This window comes from Hoplias malabaricus, chromosome Y (assembly GCF_029633855.1).
Source record: "Hoplias malabaricus isolate fHopMal1 chromosome Y, fHopMal1.hap1, whole genome shotgun sequence".
Lineage (NCBI taxonomy): Eukaryota > Metazoa > Chordata > Actinopteri > Characiformes > Erythrinidae > Hoplias > Hoplias malabaricus.
Genome location: NC_089820.1, coordinates 43,101,876 through 43,122,714, shown reverse-complemented (window position 1 = coordinate 43,122,714; position 20,839 = coordinate 43,101,876). Strand labels below are relative to the sequence as shown.

At 37.7% G+C, this 20,839-nt stretch overlaps 1 protein-coding gene across 1 annotated transcript; it reads left to right on the top strand.

The window, feature by feature from the left end:
* Positions 1-907: 907 nt before the first annotated feature.
* Positions 908-19,052, top strand: LOC136678018 (ribosome biogenesis protein SLX9 homolog). Its single transcript, XM_066655772.1, has 6 exons — positions 908-1,215; positions 1,998-2,121; positions 14,505-14,573; positions 16,181-16,337; positions 17,142-17,213; positions 17,924-19,052. The coding sequence occupies exons 1-6, from the start codon at positions 1,012-1,014 to the stop codon at positions 18,042-18,044; spliced, it is 747 nt and encodes a 248-aa protein (XP_066511869.1). The 5' UTR covers positions 908-1,011; the 3' UTR covers positions 18,045-19,052.
* The last annotated feature ends 1,787 nt before the right edge of the window (positions 19,053-20,839 follow it).

Below are 20,839 nucleotides of genomic sequence, written 5' to 3'. Positions count from 1 at the left end.
TATGATTTTGTGTAGATTTTTAAAAATGTATTTTTCTTATGTTTTGTTCTAATTGAGAGTACTTTGCGTCTACTTAGTATCTCATAGATTTTACGTCATGAGATTATTTCTTTTCATCCATCCATCCATCCATTATCTGTAACCGCTTATCCAATTTAGGGTCGCGGGGGGTCCAGAGCCTACCTGGAATCATCGGACGCAAGGCGGGAATACACCCTGGAGGGGATGCCAGTCCTTCACAGGGCAACACACACACACACATTCACTCACACACTCACACCTACAGACACTTTCGAGTCGCCAATCCACCTGCAACTTGTGTTTTTGGACTGTGGGAGGAAACCGGAGCTATTTCTTTTCATTGTTATTTAAAATATTTTAAATTATAATTTTAACAAACTCTGGGTAAGTCATTATGAAACTTTTAATTGGTATTGTGAGATGTTAAGCCACTAGTATTTTAAGTATATTTTAATATACTACTAGAAGACATCATGCAATAAATAAGAAGGCCATAGCTATGGCTTTGCCTTTTTGCTTTGAACTGTGTTCCAATTCAAACGGATGGATTTAGACAGGCCAGGTTTTTTATGTCATAAACCTAGGAAATATGTCCTGAGTAAGCTACAGACGAATGGTGGGGGGGTGGGTGGAGACGTAAGAGCTAATTGCATATTTATAGACCTGCACATACTGGAGAAATGAAGGAAGTCAATTTCAAGGCTTTAGATCATTTTTTCTGCGAAATACCTTTCATTATATATGTAAACAACATATAAATTATTGTTTATGCATTCTTTAAAATTATGTTGGTACAAAAGAAGCCCTTATTCATATAATGTATGATACGGGCCCTTTAACGGTACCAAAGTGGAACTGATGTCGCTCAGTCCTCTCCGGACGATTTTAGATGTTGCTCTCAGTGAAACGTGAAAAACCAAAACAAAGCACGCGGTTTAAAAAAGCAGATACAGATTTTTTTTCGTTTGATATTTGAAAGTCATAGCAGAAATGGTGGGGAAAATAAAGAGAGCTCGACAGAAGCTCCACCACGGGGCAGTGAGGATAGAGACAGAGAATTGCTCTCCAGCAAAACTCGAGAAGACGCATTTAAATGTCCAGTCTAAAGAGTTAAAACCTATTATAAAACCTCCAGTTCTGCCAGGACTACAGAATTATGTACCAAAACCAACTGGAAACCCTCAGGACTTGAAGGTAAACAGATATGCAGTGTTTCCTGTATTTAATTTTCCATTCCGCCTAAAATTATAAGGCTCCAATGTGTCATTTAATGTCGAACGGAACATTTTCAGGTGCACAAAATATTGGGTGATAAATTATGCACAAATAGACAACTTAAAGTATTTGGACAGCTATTTATTGGTGTGTGGAAGTAGAAGGGGGTGTTTTTAGTAGATTGTCCATTTTGTGGATGTAGACTGATGTTGTTTATTATAAAGTGGGCAGTGTGTGAAAGTAGGCTGTTGCCAGTGTGGACATAGAAGAGTTTTCCCAATAATTTATACAGATGTGTATGGTGTTTCTTAAGTTGCCAGTGAGTGCACGTAGCAGAGTATTTTTTAGTTTGTCCCTAATAAACTGCCATAGTGCTGCTGTAGAAAGGCAGGGGTTCTAAGCGGTGAGTATAAGTAGAAGGGGTGTTTATAATAAAAAGGGTGGTGTATCGTGACATGTTTCCAATAAAGTGGGTAGTGAGTGGAAGCTGAAAGGGGTCTTTCCAATGAAGTAGCGAGCGTGTGAAAGGGTGAGTGTTTGTAATACATTGTCCAGCAAAAGGTCTTTGTTTTGCCAAATACATATCAGTTTAATACAGCATTACCAACATTTTTCCAAAGTTAAGGCATGTCCATGATGTGCAGACGTCCACATACATTTGATCATGTACTGTATTAATAATGACACAAAATGGAGCAAATTCTGTTTTTAAATGTGGCCAAGTGACCGTTTGAATTTTTCTTCAATTTCTTATCCAAAAGGCCTTTAACTTCCCAAAGGGAATATTCGCTGACACCACAATCACTCCAGATGTTTTGGTCCAGACTCTGAAGGTGAATGAACCTTCTCCAGTTGCAGCCAAGCTAACAGCAGAAGAACCTAAAGGTGAGAGATTTTTTTTTTCTTCGTAACAAATGGAAAGTCAGTTGCAGCAATTGGTATAACATCCTGGATAACATGGCTGCTCTTTTTGTGTGAGACGTAGCGTATCGGCACAACACATGCTCCACAAATGATCCACGACCAAATCACACACTGTTGAGGGTGTTTGCGTTCACACATACTGCTCTGTAACATTTCTGGGTTTCCATGCATGTGTGACAGTGACGATATATTTGATAACATGTATCCTCTGTATCACACCACTGTATATCCTGGATGCGGAGCAAAAAATTAACAGTAAATAATAATGATGATAGTAACAATAAAAATATTAACTGTTGATTAAATATACAAATATTGCTAATAATTCTCAAAGCTCAATCGAATATTTTTCCCTGACAGCACTATATAATTACTGCCCTTCCACAAAATAATGTTATAATCTCTGTGCCTGACTCAGGAGATGATGAATATAAAAATGCTGAAAGAACATTGTTGCAATTAATAAATGACTTGGCTCAGTTAGGTTAGGAAGGCAGTCCTGTAATAGCTCAGTAATAGAACTTTTTTAAAAACAAACAAACAAACCAGGATCCCTCCATGTGTGTGAGGATTGCGAATTTTCTTTAGAAAAACTCCTGTCTGTTCTTTTTAAATTATGTCTTTATATAAAGTCATACATTTTCTGGAAACGTTATTTGCTATCTGATAAATAAGAAGCTACAGTTTGAAAATAAATAACACCATCTGACTTTTTACAACATTTTTGCTTGTGCTTAGACAACATTCTATTTTGTTGTTGTTGTTGTGTTTAAAGGGACAGTACATGTTTGTTTGTGCTCTTAGAATACATTCATTTTTATTTATTTATTTTTAAAGGGACAGTACAACATATTCATTCATTCATTCATTCTTTGTGTCTTACTAATTTATGAAAAATATGGTCCCTCTACTCTGATTCATAGAACATTTGTTTTCTTTTTGTCATATATTCAAAGAGAACTGTGGTTGATTAAAAAGCATAATTGACTGTTCCTGCTTTAAAACAATATAAGATACATTATATAAGCCAAATATAAGCTACATTTCTAGGCTGTATTCATACACCACTCCAACAGCCTACAATGACATAATAGACAAGAAAGGCTGTTTGGGCTATGTTACTGCAATGCTGTGGTCCCCAAACATATTCTGCAGTGCCCTTCTTTGGTGGATGACGATAATTGTGAGGCCCTCCACTCTGACACGTTATCATCATCATCATCATCTTTTCTGTTTATCCATTTCAGGGTCATGGACTGCGAAACGTCTTTTGCTTTAAAACTCTGCTGGAATTGATTTTAAACACTATAAATCGTACAAAACTAAAATTTCTTATATCACAAAACAAAACAATGTGACAAATAACGTCAGCACTGAAATGATTACATTACTATATTATTGAAGCCCTGTGAAGGACTGGCGCCCCCTCCAGGGTGTATTCCCGCCTTGTGCCCAATGATTCCAGGTAGGCTCTGGACCCACCGCGACCCTGAACTGGATAAGCGCTTACAGATAATGAATGAATATATATGTTATTTAATATCACCTGATTGTTAACTAAAAATAAACTAAAAACAGAACAGCAGACTTCAACCAACCCCACCCTCTCAAAACACACGCATTGAAACACACAATGAGTGCTGTCATTATAAGTTATTCCCACTAGAGGGCAGCAGCTATTTAGACATTATTGAGACCAACGTTTCTCTTTGAAGAAACTATCATTAATTTTTTTCACTGTATCAATTTATAAAACAGTCATTCCATTGAAACAATGTGACTTGGATGTATCAGAGATTTGGTTCATATTCTGTGCACAAAACAACATCCTGTGTGTGTGTGTGTGGGGGGGGGGGGTGTTTGAGGTTGGTTGAAGTCTGCTGTTCTATTTTTAGTTTATCTGTGGTATAAATAACTGATGCGTGAAATAGTTCAGCTGCATCACAGCACCACTGCCCTTCAGAGTGTGTGTGTGTGTGTTCTAGCTTGTAAGGGATGACTGTTCTTAGCATGATAGCCTTAAAGAGAGAGGAGCAAGCAAGAAGGGATAATGAGGACTAGAACATGAAGGAGACAAGGCAAAGAGACAAAAAAATAAAATATAAAAAGGATCAGAAGGAGAGAGTGAGAAAGCAGGGGGAGAAATAAGGAGTGAAAGACCTAAAGAGGGGACAGAAGGAGGGATAGAGTTGGAGGGGAAACAAAAAAAAGAGAAAGACATAGAAAGAGAATGAAAGACACCAACAAACAAATGGAAAAATGGAGAGATGAGATAAAAGAACAGTAAAAGAAAGAACATGTTGGAGTTTGTTTTATTTGACTTTTAAATTATTGAAACTGCAACAATTTTTTAAAAGTTTAATTAAGCAAAATTGTAAATGAGATTCTAAGATAAACCAGTGACATCACTGAGTGACATACTGTGTTGACAGCAATTAGAATCTTCTTGAAATCCAAATCAATGTGCAGTGATCAAGGATGACCCCTATTCACTCTGACCTTAACAAGGGTCACCACCTATGAGAGGTTTTATGTCCCAGTTTTGACCTTTTATTGATTAGTTTCAGCTACCAGTCACTACTTGGTAAATACAGGGATACAGTATTGGCTCTTATTTTTTAAACACAAATTAAAACTCCTTTATTCTAATCATAATCTCACCTCTGTGACCGCGAGTTTCCAACAGCTGGGTTAATATCCAAAACATTTGGATGTTAACACTAATGTTACTCACGATAAAGTAATGTCAACTGAACAAAAATGAGAAATGAGTCTTGTTTCCAACAACTACACTTTTTATTTATTTATTTATTTATTTATTTATTTTTTTTCTTTTTGCAAAAAACTTCAGATGATGTAGGCTCTCGTGATCAGGGGTGGCACATAAACAAGGGCCTTCTGTGTCATTCCTGTGGTATAGAACTTCTTAATGTTTTGACAGGAAAGTAAATTAGTGCTGTGTGGTCTCTGACATTTGCACCTAGCTGTATATATGTACAATAATCTACACATGCACTGAAATGAGAATTTTGTGTGGTGTTGATATGAAAACAGAGTAGTTGTGAAGCGTGGATAGGAGAGAAGATGAAGGAGAGCTGAGGGAGGCTGGTAAAAGCTTGTGGGTGTGTATTATGAGACTCTGCTGTGCATGAGCCACCTGAAACATTATTGTTTATTTGAAAAATTCTTTTCCATTACTGTTTTGCATGTTTGCACTTTATGGATATTTTCCACATTTTTCACCTCATCTGAATGTGGGTGGTTCAGGTTTTATATGTGCATTTGTATAATTTGCAAAAGCCCAGTGGATGGAAAACCCACCAGTGATTTTATTTCCCTCTGAATTGGCTGGGTTTTTTTTTTGTGAAAATTAAAAGCTTGATGACCTGTTGGTTTATACTTTATTTAGTGATGATTTTAGTGTTTGATACCAAGCTCAGCAGTACTCTGGTGATTTTATGTCTACACATCTATACATATAGGTCACCAACTCTTAAAAAGGATGGTTATATTATAGAATGGTTATATAGAACCCTGAACACTTGAAGAACACTTTGAATCATAAAAAGCTTCTTCAGTTTGATGGAGAATGCGCTATAGATGGTTCTATATAGCACCTTTTAGAAAATATGACACCAAAAGATTCCTCTGTTGTTGCAAGTTTGATATCATAAAACTATATATTGGCAAAATATATAGTTTAAAAAGTGGCAAAAGAAGTCTTTGCTTCTTGCTGTATTTAGGCTCTTCAGACATATCAGACACCATTTTCTTGGTTTGGGAGCAACGCTTCAACTCTATACACTCCCGGGGAGGATATTTTCAGGAGCAATAAAGAAAATCAATTGACTTTTCTACAATGTGGGGCCAAATGGTTACTAAATCTGTGCCATACATTTCTGTTGATGTGGACCCATTAGACCAGTTACGTTTTTTTTTTCAGTTTGCTGTGTTGCTAAAACAGGACCAGGAATGCACCTTATAATAATTTACTGTTGCCAGATGTGTCCAGTCTCACATTCCCATGTTCATCTAGTTGTAAATATCCTTTTAGACTTTTTGATTTTTCTTATTGTTATTTTAATTTATATACTGATATTTATGTTTACAGTAACTACTAGGTTTTTTTTTTCCTTTGTTACACCTTTTAATTACTGAGTACTTTACTGTCCCTTTATTGCTGTAAGACTTTGAATTTTCCCACCGTGGGAATAATAAAGAATTATCTTAATTTCATAGAATAAGAAAATTAGCATACTAAGTTGCACAATGGGACATAGAAATAAAATGCAAAATTAAAAAAAAATATATATATATAAAGGAACTGGAACTTGAGGCACAATTTGATGAAGATATGAAACCAATCAGTGGATCCCTACATCATTAAGCCCTTCCACCGAGCAGTCCTGTGGCCACAAGAACAGTTATTTAACCATCTTGAGAAACCCAGGCTCAGCCCATTTTATAAATATAGCATGCTGAACCGTGTCCATATGGGAAAGCCCCTAGAACAGTTAACCTCCATGCTCAGAACTGTTCAGCCCTGGCAATGATAGTGCTTTTCCACCAAAAAGGAACTGGAAGTGTTCCCGTTCACAAGCCTAATTTGGAAACGTTTGGCATGTTTGCACCAATATTATTGGGTCGTGAACCTGAAAAGTTTATTCCCAACTGGAGCCAAAGAAAAGTCGGTTCATCAGTGCAAACTGCGACTCCGTCCATGGGTATGTAGAGATAAAGAAGCTCCAGAAAGAGCTCAGAGGCTCAATTAAAGCTTTATATATATATATATATATATATAAAGAATCCAGAATTGAAGCAGTTGAAGATTCAATCTTACAGGCTCAGTAGAGAGCTGACAGTAATGCCAGCTACAGGTAGAAAGCTTTATTTTTGTGATGGATAGTTAGAGATAGGACATCACGTATTAGGAGAGAAAAAAAATTAATTTGCAAGGATCAAAAATCTATATTACCATAAAGTTATTATAATGGCACAGTGTAGCAATACATGTGACCTATTATATCCCTTTTACACAACTTAACTCCTAGGATCTTAATGAAAAGTTTTTGACAAGTTTTGGTCAAAATTACACAAGGGTCAAGGACCTCACTCTGTCTAAATTACCCTGTTCAGAGGCCTATTTTAGTGTGTGTTCTTTTAAATAATAAGGTGCCAGTGCTCATCCTACACCTGAGCGAAGAGCAATGAAAAGCTAGTGAGCAGAAGTTTTTGTTTTTCTCCATTTTGTTTTTCTACATTTCTCTTTGGTTCTCTATTTTCTCTGCTACTGTTATTTCTGTTTTATGCAGTATACCCCAGTCACTACACTCTTACTAAAAACCCAGTATGCTGCCGTGATTGGAGATGCTTGAATGTGGAAGCACCGTTTTCCATATAACATCAGCTTCTGAGCCATACAAATCAGAACAGCTTCTTGAGTCCCATGTTTTCTGTCCTAGAGAGTCCACAAAAACAGACTTGGTTGTTTTATTTCAAAGGTTGTTGGTGGATAGGCCATACTCCTAAATGTATGCTAAAAGTGCTAAATGTATTTTTAAACATCTCTTTAATGTTTAGTTCTATGTAATAGTGGTGCCCCCCCCCCCCCCCCCCTTTCAGACCATTGACTTTAAACGTCTCTAATATCCAATCGATCTGACTGAGTCTCTGCTTTGACAGGAATGGGCTCTTTAATCGGAGATATCATTGTCTTGCCTTGACCCCGAAAAACCGCCTCCTTAACCCCTGCCACTTCTCAACTTCTCCTCTTTTCCTCTGAGAGGCAGAGGGATGAGGATAACAGGAGAAAAAAGATACAATGTTCTGTTCATCCTTAATTGAGCCGTGTCCATTTCTGCCAGCTTTTGGAAGACGATACCCTCTCTGGGCCGGATGTGTTAAAGGAGGGAGGGATTTTTTTCCCCTCATCCCTCACTCACTGCAAACAGACAGAGAGTGAGGGATGGGGCAGAGGTACGGTTTCTCTGATAGAGATGCTATCACGCTGCTACAGCACATTGAACACGTCTGTTTTTGCAGCTGCGGGTGATGGTGATGGAGAGATTCATCACTTTCTCCATTTATACTGCTGCTATGCATTTTATCGTTAAAGTGATAGTTCAGTGAAAAGCCTTACCCCAGATGTGGTCAGTCAGCCTGTTAGGCTAATTAGGCTAACAAGCAGTGAAAGCTAAATCATTATTTTAAAGACTCAATCTATCAGGTGGATTTTTATAAATTTTTTATATTCTGACGGTACATTTCAATTTCATATGTAAATACAAGCACTTCTCAGCCCCTTCAGGAAATTGCTCAGGAAATTACTTGTCTGTAACCACTTATCCAGTTGCGGTGGGTCCGGAGACCCACCTGGAGTCATTGGGCGCAAAGCAGGAACACAACCTTGGAGGGGGCTCTGGTCATTCACAGGGAAACACACAGACATACACACACACACACACGTACAGGAACCAATGCACACACACACGTACAGGAACCAATGCACACACACACGTACAGGAACCAATGCACACACACACGTACAGAAACCAATGCACACACACACCTACAGAAACCAATGCACACATACACCTAGTTGCCAAACCACCTACAAACCTGTGTTGGACTGTGGGGGGAAACCCACATGGACAAGGATAGAACACACCAAACTCTTCACAGACAGTCACCTGGAGTGGGACTCGAACTAGAGAATATGTTTTATACTTTAGATTCTTCAAAGTAGCCACCTTTTGCTTTGACAGCCTTTGGTGGTCTCTCAATCAGCTTTATGAGGTCCTCACCTGGAATGGTTTACAGTGAACAGCTGTGGCCTCGTCAAGAGTTAATTTGTAGAACTGCCTTCTTAATGTGTTTGAGACCATAACTTGGGTGGTGCAGAGGCAGGACTGGTACAGTGAATAGCCCTAGAAATTCAGGCTGTTCAGGACATTGTATTATCATGGAAAACTCATTTTTGCCTGTTCATAACAAACAGCATAGTACACTGTACTTGAATGACATTCACAGCAGCTTGTTTACTCAAGCAAATTGTGACCCTGACAATCTGACAAGATTACAATTTACTGTGACTTTTTTAATGTTACTGAATGCAAGCACTTAAGTAAAATAAGAGAAGTAACAAATACTTGAAGGAACAGGGTATTTATGTAGAAACACTTATATGGCTAAAATGTATGATTGATGAAACGGTGGTGTATTTAATGGAGGTCCAGTTACATCATCTTGTTTAAAATATTAAGCCAAACATATTGCTCTGGTGTTGTGGCTTTAATAAACTGGAGAGCTCATCCATTGTTGTGTAAAGTTAAACAACTATAATTTTCATGTTTTATGCAGAATTTGTGAGTGAACGTGTTGCCCTGTGAAGAAGTTTTACCCCCTCCAGGGTGTGATCCCGCCTTGTACCCAGTGATTCTGGGTAGGCTCCAGACCCACCGTGACCCTGAACTGGATAAGCGGCAATGAGTGAATGAATGTTTTTTGCATTATAACTGATGCAATGCAATATATATATTTTTTTTTACTTTTTGACAGGAAATATTTGAAAGTTGTAGAATAATTAAAGACATTTAAAAGTCTTATGTTACATCATGCTTTGCTTGCATGTCTGATGTCAGTACTAAAGAAACATAGATCTTTTAACTTTAATTTAATGTGCTCAAACATATTTTTATCCTACACTGATTTACAATGCATTTAATGGTCTCAGGCATTATCAGTGTTACCTGGTATTTAATTATAGTCATATACAAGATAAGATAAAATATCCTATGCTGATCCATTAGAGCTTCACATAGGGCCCACAATACACTCTTCCTTCCTGCAGCCACCAAAATTCCTCAACACTAAGGTTGCTGTGGCCGTTTATGATCTGATCAGCAACCGGCTATCCTTAACAGCTATGGTTACTCATTGAGCCCATCACACGAGTACCCAACCAGCCACTGTATCACTAGCTCTTCACAGGGGTCATCAGGCAGGCACCTCCTCTCATTAGTGCTTCACTGAATTAAGCCCACCACACCTCCAGAAGACTCAACAGTGGTGTCCCAGACACACCCCCCTCCAAGCCAGCTTTACAGTCCTACCTTACGCTTTACCATCAACCAACATAAATACACACTGGCTTCCCTGGTGACTAAGGCTGTACCTAGCCCCACTGGCACTGTTAATGCACGCTCAGTGCCACCATTTCCATGTCAACTTTACATGCTACGTCACCAACAATCCCAATAGATAGACAGATACTTTATTGATCCCAAAGGAAATTTAGCAATGTTGTTGTTAATTTACACTATGTTGATATCAAACAGGAGTTAGATTTAGATGCACCAACTGAGCAGTATTAATGGTGTTGAAAATTTAGGCCAAGGGGTTTTTTTGTTGAATAAGTTGACAGGGTCATTAACAGGACTACTCATGGTTTTATTTAAATACTGTAGGACTAGAAATACATAAAATATAGAAATTCCAGAAGTTTGGCATGATTGTAATTGTAATTTGGCTATGATAATTTCAGAGGGAATTTTACATCCCAATCCCAGAACACCCCCACTTTTGAAAAGCTTGATACACCCCTGCCCGGTGCAACTTTCCGTATGTGCCCAAGCAATCCAGTCTGGCTACCACTCTGCTCTGGTCCCACCACTATATAATGTTACACAGTTCTGCCACAAAATATTGTAGTCTTTGAAAAAGTCATCAAGGGCTTTAAATATCTCTGCACCTGTAGTTTGCCCTGGAAGTGGTTTGCACATAGCACTACTATCCTTGTTTGACACAAATGTCAACAATTGCACATCATTGGTAATATCTGTTGTCTATTTGAATCAAAAAACTTGCACTGATTAAAGTTTCTCTATCAGCTGCTCTTTCACGTCAGTGGCCATTTCGTCAATTCTTTGCCCAGTTGTGCTATCTGACAATATAATAGTTTTTAATTTGTTACAGACCAAATTAATTTGTTTTGCATGTTCATGGAGTTGCACAATGCAAATTGTTTTTTGCTAGCAGCTGAGTTCCACCTGCTTTGATAATTTCAGTGCATTTTCACTAACATTTGCCCTCTTTCTCATGAGAGACAGCTGTCCTTTGATAGCACACAATGTCCATCACAAATACTCAATAGGTTTTTCATTCAAATAACCGATGCATCTCCATATGTAGCAGTAGTTTTGAAGGCTACGTGGCAATTTTTACAGCAAAAAAACACAGTGGTACCTCTTCTCCAGCTCTGTCTGTTACTGTAAATTCATATTTGATGTAAAATATTCATTGTTCTTTCTTTTTCGTCTTTCCCTGAGTTTTACCATTTCATCTGAAGATGTAACTTTTCCTGAACAGTACGCAGCATCAGAGGTTAGTTCCTCTGTAGTGGCATTTCTCCCTTTCCTCACCAAGTACCAATCCATGCTGACTAGCAAACTTCACTAGTAACAAATAGCTACCTCAGCTTTACAGTACACCACTCCAAATTCAACTTCATTCATTCATTCATTCATTCATTCATTCATTCATTATCTGTAAGCACTTATCCAGTTCAGGAATGCTGTGGGTCCAGAGCCTACCTGGAATCATTGGGAGCCAGGTGGGAATATACCCTGGAGGGGGTGCCAGTTTTTCACAGGGCAAATTCAGCTTCACAAAAATATATTACCTAAAAATGATTACCTAAACTGAATTGTGTATATAGCTATCTGCTTTTGCTTGCTAGTTAATTCGCTAGTTAATTCGCCGTGAACAGGCGATATGATATGACCTACACAACTTTACTTGAATCTGCAGGGCTTCTTTGCTTTTCCACTGGCCAAATCTGGTACCTGGAACCAGGTAAGTTTTCAGTCCCAGCTTGCTCAGGGTTCCAACCGTGCCGAGTACTAGATGGTGAGGTGTAAACCCTACAGACCACTAATTGGCCAGAGAGACGTGTCTATCACCACCAAATGAAGAGCTCATTCAAATTCAGCACAAACTCTTGGCTTGTAAAATCTCTTAAGTTACAGCTGATGGCTGATGAAAATTTCCAGTGAAACCCGAACGTGCAACAAGTAAAACTGATCTGGGGCATGGAGTGGTGTTCAGTCCAAAAACTAAAACAACACGTGAATACACAATGATTAAACATCGCCTAACTTTACCACTGCTGCTGTTGTGGTTTTCAAAGCCAGCAATTACTTTTAGAGATGGGGTTTTGCAACATTACTGGTTCCATGTTGCGGGGGAGCCCTGCCAGTGGAAAAGCGACAAGCTTTAAGAGAGCCAAGTCTAGTTAAGTCATGTAGAGCCAGACCCATGTGGTGGAAAAGCACCATAACACTGCATTGACAAAGTTCAGTTGATCTATCTTTTTGGTGCAGGGATAAGGTTGAATCTCCGCTCGTTTTTTCAGTATTTGCATTAAATTCTTTATTCATTCAGATCCCCAAATCATCTGAAAATGTTTAGAAAAATAAATAAAATTAAATAATTTTCAAATAGTATTTTCACTGATTAAACTGGATAGCATGTCACAGACCACCAACATTGCAGCAACCACTGGTGGAAAACCCCTGATTCAGATCAATATTGCTATAGCACAGACTGCTGAATAAGTTCTGGCTGGCTGTTATAGATGGTGTCAAAACACTGTGAACTGCAGCTTACTGTCTAAAGGGGCTGTGCCCACTGCTGATATCACCTACACTGAGCATAAGGGCATCAACCTGGATTATGGCGCAATGAAAGAAGGTGGCCTGGTCTACTTTTCTTTCATATCATGCAGTGGCCTGGGTCTGTATGTGTTTTTTCCAGAAGAGGCACACCTGAATGCACTGTGGGAAGATTTATAGCAGACAGATACAGTGGGATGCTCTGGTCAATGTTTTCCTGGGAAACCTAGGGTCCTGGCATTCATGAGGATGCTAGTTTGACATGTAACACCTACAGAGTGGGCCATTTATATGGATACACTTTAATAAAATGGGAATGGTTGGTGATATTAACTTCCGGTTTATGGCACATTAGTATATGGGAGGGGGGAAACATTTCAAGATGGGTGGGGACCATGGCAGCCATTTTGAAGACGGCAATTTTGGATCCAATTTTTGTTTTTTTTCAATGGGAAGAGGGTCATGTGACACATCAAACTCATTGGGAATTTCTCAAGAAAAACAATTGGTTTTAAGGTAACGTTATTCATTCATGAATCAACTTTTTAATATATAATATAACTTTTTGTAAACTTTTTTAGGGACTATGCACCCAAGTTTTTCACTTACCTTACACCTGTGTGATGTGATGTGACAATAAACCTGATTAGACTTGATTCCAGCCTATTTTACTGAAAAGTGCTTTAATTGAAAATTTAAAAATTCATTCATTTTCTGTAACAACTTGTCCAGTTCAGTGTTGCGGTGATTCACAAACTTTAAAATGAAAGCTTTTTTTAAAACCAGATTTTTCAAAATGCTGCTAAACCTGTAGCCTTTTTTTAAATTAGGAATATTTTGGTCTAAAGAAATCTTGTGCATAATTTGTGTTTTTTTTCTTTCCTGAACAACTGAACGTCACCTTTATCCTAGTACCAAGCCTCTGGTTGATTGAACATGAAGGCGTCCACTGTCTGGGCAGCATGGGAACTGTTATCTTAAAACGCACACACACAATTGGACTATTAGAGAATCACATTGTAAATTGTAGTTCAATGCATATGCTCTTGTATCATTAACAACCTTGAAACAACACACGTACATTCCATTTGACCCACTCTTTAGGCCTGGTTTATTTTAAAATAGCAAGCAAGCACTCACACACGTATCCTGAGAACTGTATTGTGGTGGTAAGGAGGCTGTTGTAGCTGATAGTGGAACTCCATCCGGGAGCAGGAAGTTACACACAGCTACAATAACACAAGCTACACTAATCACTACACACAACTATGTACTTGCATGCTATAGTCTGCTTCTCATACCCACCAAACCGTCCCACACACACAGACACACTTCCCTCTATCAGTCAGAGCTGATCCTCTTTTTCCACTTGAACTATCCCATTTACAAAAATCCAGACAAAATATTCCAATTAATGTATAATTTAGTCATGACTTGAACAGAAAATAATAGGTTAAACTAAAATATGTAGATGAAATTAACATGATTTTGCGTCAAACTGCAGTGTTTTACATACTGATGATAATGCTTTAAATATAAATGAGAAACTCATACTATTGAAATGTAGTCAATTGTTTTAGTGCTCTTTTCTACTGCTCTGTTTCTGAACCCCAGACAGATTGTGTTAGTGTTGCAGACTTTATGATTTATATTTAACATTTCTTGTTTTCTCAGGTCAAGAGGAGAAGAAACAGCAGTCAAAGAAAGAGAAGATGAAGGAGAGAAGAGAGCGGTGGCTTAACAGTGAGTTTTCTCTTTCTTTCTCATATTGGAAGTATACTGAAACATTTCTTTGTTACACAGGGATGAGGGATGTACGGGTGCTGAAGGCATAAATTAAGACTTGTATAGTTACCTAAAATGTATAATTCTAAAATGGCAGTAACATTTTGAGCCATAAATATTTGGAAAATTAAACTATTTGATTGTAGTGGTTGCATTTGTCAGTTTATTAAAAAATAAATTATTTGATTCAAAAGTTCTCACACAATGTTCTCCCCATTCATTAGAAGTTACCAATCCCAATTACACACAATACTTTTAAGCTCTGAGGGTAAGGCGCACATTCCCTATGAGATGTGCAGAGCATACTACTGTTTCTTTTCAAACTGCTGCTAACAAAATACCACTGACCTATACATATACTGATCTATATATGCTTGAAGGAAAAGCAGATCCACTCAGTGGATCAACAGTCTCTCAATGAAAGCACTTAGACCACTAAACCTGGTGCAATTTTATATTTCTAAAACCATTAAAGCTGAAAATATAAAAAAGCAATTAAATACATAAATGCATTTTGAAATATCTTAATATTTTTTTTTACTTTATAGCAGTGAATTAAATTGCAATATCTTACCAAAAGAAACAGTACTCAATACAGAATGCAGTCAGCATTAGACAGAAAGACCAGCTGGTCTAGATCTATTTAATAAAAAAAAAAAACTCAAACAAAAACATTGTACAAAAAAAAATTTAAAAATCAGATATCTATAAAATATAATTCAGTTGTTTGGGGAAAATATCAGAAATATTAATGTGAGTACTTTTATTTGGTCATCTTTGTTATTTATAATGGCAGTTCCTTGTAGAATTTTACCTGCATTATTATTAGGTATTATATTAACTAATTAATTATTGATATGATGAGGTGCATTCCAGTTATTCTGTCGTCTCTGATGACTCTTTGTTTTCAAATTGCGTCTTGGTGTCTGCAGGGTTATTTAGCTCCATGTCTCCTCTGTTGCCGTGGGAAACTGAATCTGCTTGGCCAATCAATGCCCAGAGTAACACTAGCCTGGATGGTGATTATAATTAGGTTTTAATGGAGATTCAGACTCTGCAAGGCCATACAGCTGTTAAAAACTTAGCCAAAAGTATTGATCAGTCTCTGCTATGGTCTGAGGACACAATGCTGGGGCAAGAACTTAATGACCTCTGCGTGTCTATTGTTAGCTTCAAATCAAATTTTGAGAAAATGGAACACACATGTCCAGATTTGTTCCAGTTTGGAACACCTAAGCGAGAATAATCATCATAAATGTGAATGACAATAATTTTTTAATAAATAATTATATAAATAAATCAGCAATATTATAAACTTATGGCCTGTGCAAAAAGTTATGGTACATTTTTAAGTGTCAAGCTCAAAATATCAGTATAAATTGTGTAAATCGCTTCCTCGCGCGCGCACACACACCACACACAAGCAAACACACCTAAAGAGAATGACAGGACAAAGAGAGGACAAATATATTCTCTTGGTCTTCAAGTTTTCTGGTTTCTAGGATTCTGCTGGCATCGCTGGAGATCAGCGTGTGTAGTAAATGTGCAGTGTGTGTGTTATTTAGAGATCAGTGCATTTAAAGTGTCTCGTGAGCAGCAGTCGGCGCTTAAACGGAGGCAGTCGACTCCAGTGGTAGGCGATATGAGGGTCCTCGTCGATGCTCTTCCAGAGCTCTCGTCCATCACAGAAAACACTACTCTCACACAAAGGAGAAAGCAAGGGTAAACTACACAACTCTCTCTTTCTTTCTCTCTCTCTCTCTCTCTCTCTCCTCTTAAATAATATTCTCACTGACTTCTCTGAGTTGTTTTCTTCTCTTATCTTTTAGCACATTTTCTCTTTCTCTAATCTAATATTCAAATCAAGTGATTACCTTGAATACAACAAACAGGAAAAAATTTTAAATTGTAAAAAAGTCTCATAACTTCATAAGCAGTTCATGCTTAAGTTCTTATTTTTGCACTGATGAACTCTTTTCCAAGTTTAAAATATTTTGTCCATTTTAGTTAATCTTCTCTGCAATTCTGAGCTTGATCATAGGGTTTAAATATTTCATTTGTTTTAACAGAACTGTGTTCTAATATCATAATTCATCCTCTCAGTCTAAACACTTCACACAGCAGGAAACATCTGATTTTTATAATGTTACACAAGCTGAATATATATCTGTGTATATTGTCATAAGAGAAATTAATCCAGAAATATAACCAGTGCAAATCAAACGTGGAGTATTTCAGTGCTCTAGGAGGTGATGGATTCTGAGTAGGAAGCATGTATGTGGCTAGTTAGAGGCACACACATATGCCTTTGAATTCCTTTATTTTCTATTTCCCTTTGTCTTCTCTTCTTTATTTCTTCTCTGCTAAGTTCTTTATTTTTGTCTTTTCACTTTTGTCAAACAAATTATAAAACAAATAGGTCTCATACTGTGTGATAAATTTGTTTTATAATGACACCATTTGTGAGTGACGCCATAGCTCCATGCTTTCTACATTAAAACTGGTCTCTCTCTTGGTCTCTTTCAGTCCAGTCAAGAAAAGGAAAGCTGAGCCCACAGACTATTTCCGCATGAAGCAAGGACAGAAAAGAAAATTACTGTAAGGAAGAATTACATTAAAACTTCTTGATGCTTTTACGTCATTGATAAATATGATAACTTCTGCCTAAATCTGCTTTTTTCCCCTCAAACTGTGTTGAACAATTATGTAATTTTTAAAAACGTCATTACGTGGTTTCTGGCACTGTATCACACACCTATCTATAAACACGGACTCTTCTCTGTGCTGCATACTTTTTGCTACTTTTGGAATCACTCTTGACAAATTATTTATCGCCTTTTTACACCCTGTATTATAAATGAATTCAGTCACTCATTATGTTTACATACACTGTCTGTAATTTCTATAGACAAACATGAAAGGAAAGAGACACACTGGAGGAGCTGCACATGAGCCTAAGGTCAACAAGCCCATAGTCAAACATATGTCAAAGGAGTATGAAGTCCCTGATCAATTGTCTGTGTACTCTGGGGTGGTGGAGCACTGTCCAGTAACTTTTGGCTCCTGAACTAGTAATCTATGGAGTCTTTGCAAAAATTTAAGAGAGATCAAATAACTAAATATTTGAATTATTGCCATCTGAGAAGTCATATTACGTGTGCAAAATGCCCTCAGTTATAGACATATTCAAAATAATTTACTCATCCATATAAATAGCACAAATAAATGGCATTCAGATGGTAAAGGCCATAGCTTATCCCTCAGCTCATTTGAATGGACGATTGTTTTGTTTTTTGTTTTTTTTTCAGGGAGACAGAAATGTCCCGTTTCAAGCGGATGATGAAAGACCCCGCTTTCAAGGCCAACCCACTCGCTGTGATTGGAGAACACTTGAGGAAAAGCCTCCGACAGGAAGATGAACAGAGTTAATCCCAAAAACAACTTACCAGACTGTTCTATACACAACAGCCTAGTGGGACAAATGTCCAATGTACTCAACGACTCTGAAACCTAATCTGTAACTTTTAAAGGAGCAATTGGTCATTTTTAACAGCCAGCGATAACAATCAGTACGAATCAATGTGGTTGTGTATTTTGCATCTTTTTTCTAAAAAGAGTCTATTTATTTAATAGTGTCTGATTGAATTAGATGGATATCTATGGATATGAGTTTATGCTCTATAGAGTGGGTTCCCCACATGTGGTTAGCCATGATTAAAATGGTTTTAGAATACAATCGCTGATACACCAGGCCTCTATGTTTTAGTATAAAGACGGTCTCAAGTGAAGAAGTATCATTGGAGAAAATAACTGATTGCTCTTTTAAGACATATATAAATACCCGCAATATTCAACACAACAACTTTATTTAGAGGAGAAATCTTTTCATAGATTGATTCTGTAAAGAAATATTTTCCCAGCATTTATTTAATGTCTTATTCTGGTTTTCTTTTGGGGGTGTTCTTTCATCATTTCTATGTTAATGAGGGGTTGAGGTTTTCCATGGTCTCCATGTTCAATTCAGATTAAAGAAACTACATAATACTCATTCTGTTGCACTGTGTGAAGACCATGCTTGTGCCTTTTGCCTTTTTAAATAATGTACACATGATTCGAAACATGACTCACTCGCAGAGCTTCACCCAGGACCCCTCCGGAGGGATTATTTATCCTGGCTGGTTTAAGGATGCCAAAGGATCCCCCAGGAAGCACTGGAGGAAACGTCTGGGAGCAGAGATGCCTGCGGTCCTTTGTTTGCCCCATTTCCAACACAGTCCTAAATTTAGGCCTAAAAGGAAAAGAAAATGGGCGGCATGATGGTGCAGTGTCACTGGCACACAGTTCCAGGATTCTGGGCTTGTGGGTTCAAACCCTCCCTCAGGTATCTGTCTGTGAGCAAGTTTGATGTGTTCTTTCAATATCAGTGCTGGTTTTCTTCAGGTGCTCTTCCAAAGTCTAAAAACACATTTTGGTAGGTAGATTGTCTATTGTAGTGTTTCCATATGTGTGAATGGGTAAATATGTGATGCTCTATGATGGTCTCGCAACCTGTCCAGGGCTTGTTCCTGCTTTGGCCCAGTAATTTCAGGTAGATGCCAGACATACCGTGACCCTAAGCAGTAGAAAGCAGTTACAGATTATGAATAAATTAATGAAATGGGAAAAAGTTGATTATTTATTTGAATTAAAGGGACATCACCAATATGGCAGACCTGTTCTGAGAAGAATTAACTGGTTATTAAGGGTTTACGAAGCCGTTCTCAAACAAATGATTTGATTGTACACGTTTATTTGCTACTTGTTCGTAAGGGTTATTTCTTAGTATGAAAAACATTCACTAAAATCTTGATTTACATCAATGTCCAGCCTTTATTGGTACGAGGTGCAGATTTCCAAGAGGTTTTCAGTCACTGAGTAGCTGCTCTGATGCCCTGTTGAGCTTCTGGCAGATTATATATGAGCAAAGCAAATGCAATCAATACAGTACAGAGTGGGCGAGAGGCCATTAGCTTTCATTAATAAACCATCAGCGAGAGAGAGATGTGTTCACAGAGCAATAAGAGCCCTGTCGCAAACTCAGTTTAAAAAGAAAAAAAATTTTTCAATAAGTGACCCTGAGTGTAATGGACTGAGATGGATTTCTGAATATTTATTTAATGTTTCCATATCATGAGAGACTCATATTTCTAATTTCTTTTCAATTTCCTAACCCTATATAATGTTGCATAATCTATCAATACATACAAGTTAAGCTCAAAAATAACATCCATTGTTTTTATGTCGCAATATCATCGCATGTGGTGGTGTTTGACAGCACAAAGACATACAGATATCATTTATATATATTAGTTTTAATGCTCTGTGAGGAGGTGTGTTTGGCGTGTCTGTGTGGGTTTCCACGATCCAAAAACACGTTGGTAGGTGGATTGGCTACTCAAATTTGTCCATAGGTGTGAATGTGTGAGTGTATGTGCTTCCCCGTGAAAGACTGGCGCCCCCTCCACGGTGTGTTCCTGCCTTGCGTCTAGTGATTCCGGGTAGTGGCTCCGGACCCACCGCGCCCCTGACCCTGAGGCGGTTACAGAATGAATGAATGCCTTTGTTTTAATGCTGTAAATAAAAATAATATATTTTGGCAATTTAGTGCACAGTTTCTATTTATTTGTGTTTTTTGTTTGACATATGGCACAATAACAACCATAATATACTCACAAGTTTATTTTTTATTAATGATTAACAGTAAGGATTAGGGTATGTATCCTGCTTATTAAATGTTTGTTTTAGTATTACACAGATTGTAAAACATTCACCATAGACCAGATGTATTGCTCACTGACTGAATAAAAAGCAACATTCAATCCCCAAAGGGGCAATCCTTATAGGTCACGTTCTCTGAAGTGATGGAGCATCCATTAAACCAACCTCATCAGTAACTGACAAATGTTCTTGTGGCTGAATCTCTACAAATGCTCACAGTTTCGACATCTGTTGTAAAGTTTTCTCAGAATAGGGGAGATTAGTGCAGCAAAGAGGATCAAACCCCTGAAAAACACTCGAAACATTGTACGAGTGGGTTTCCCGAGACTTTTGGTTATGTGGTATAGGTATAATAAAGTGATTACTGAAAAATAGATGTTAATCCACATAAGCATCACGCGAACTATCGCTTTAATCAGCAGTGTCGTTCATCTTCCCTGTCAAAAAGCGACTCTCCAATATGAGTC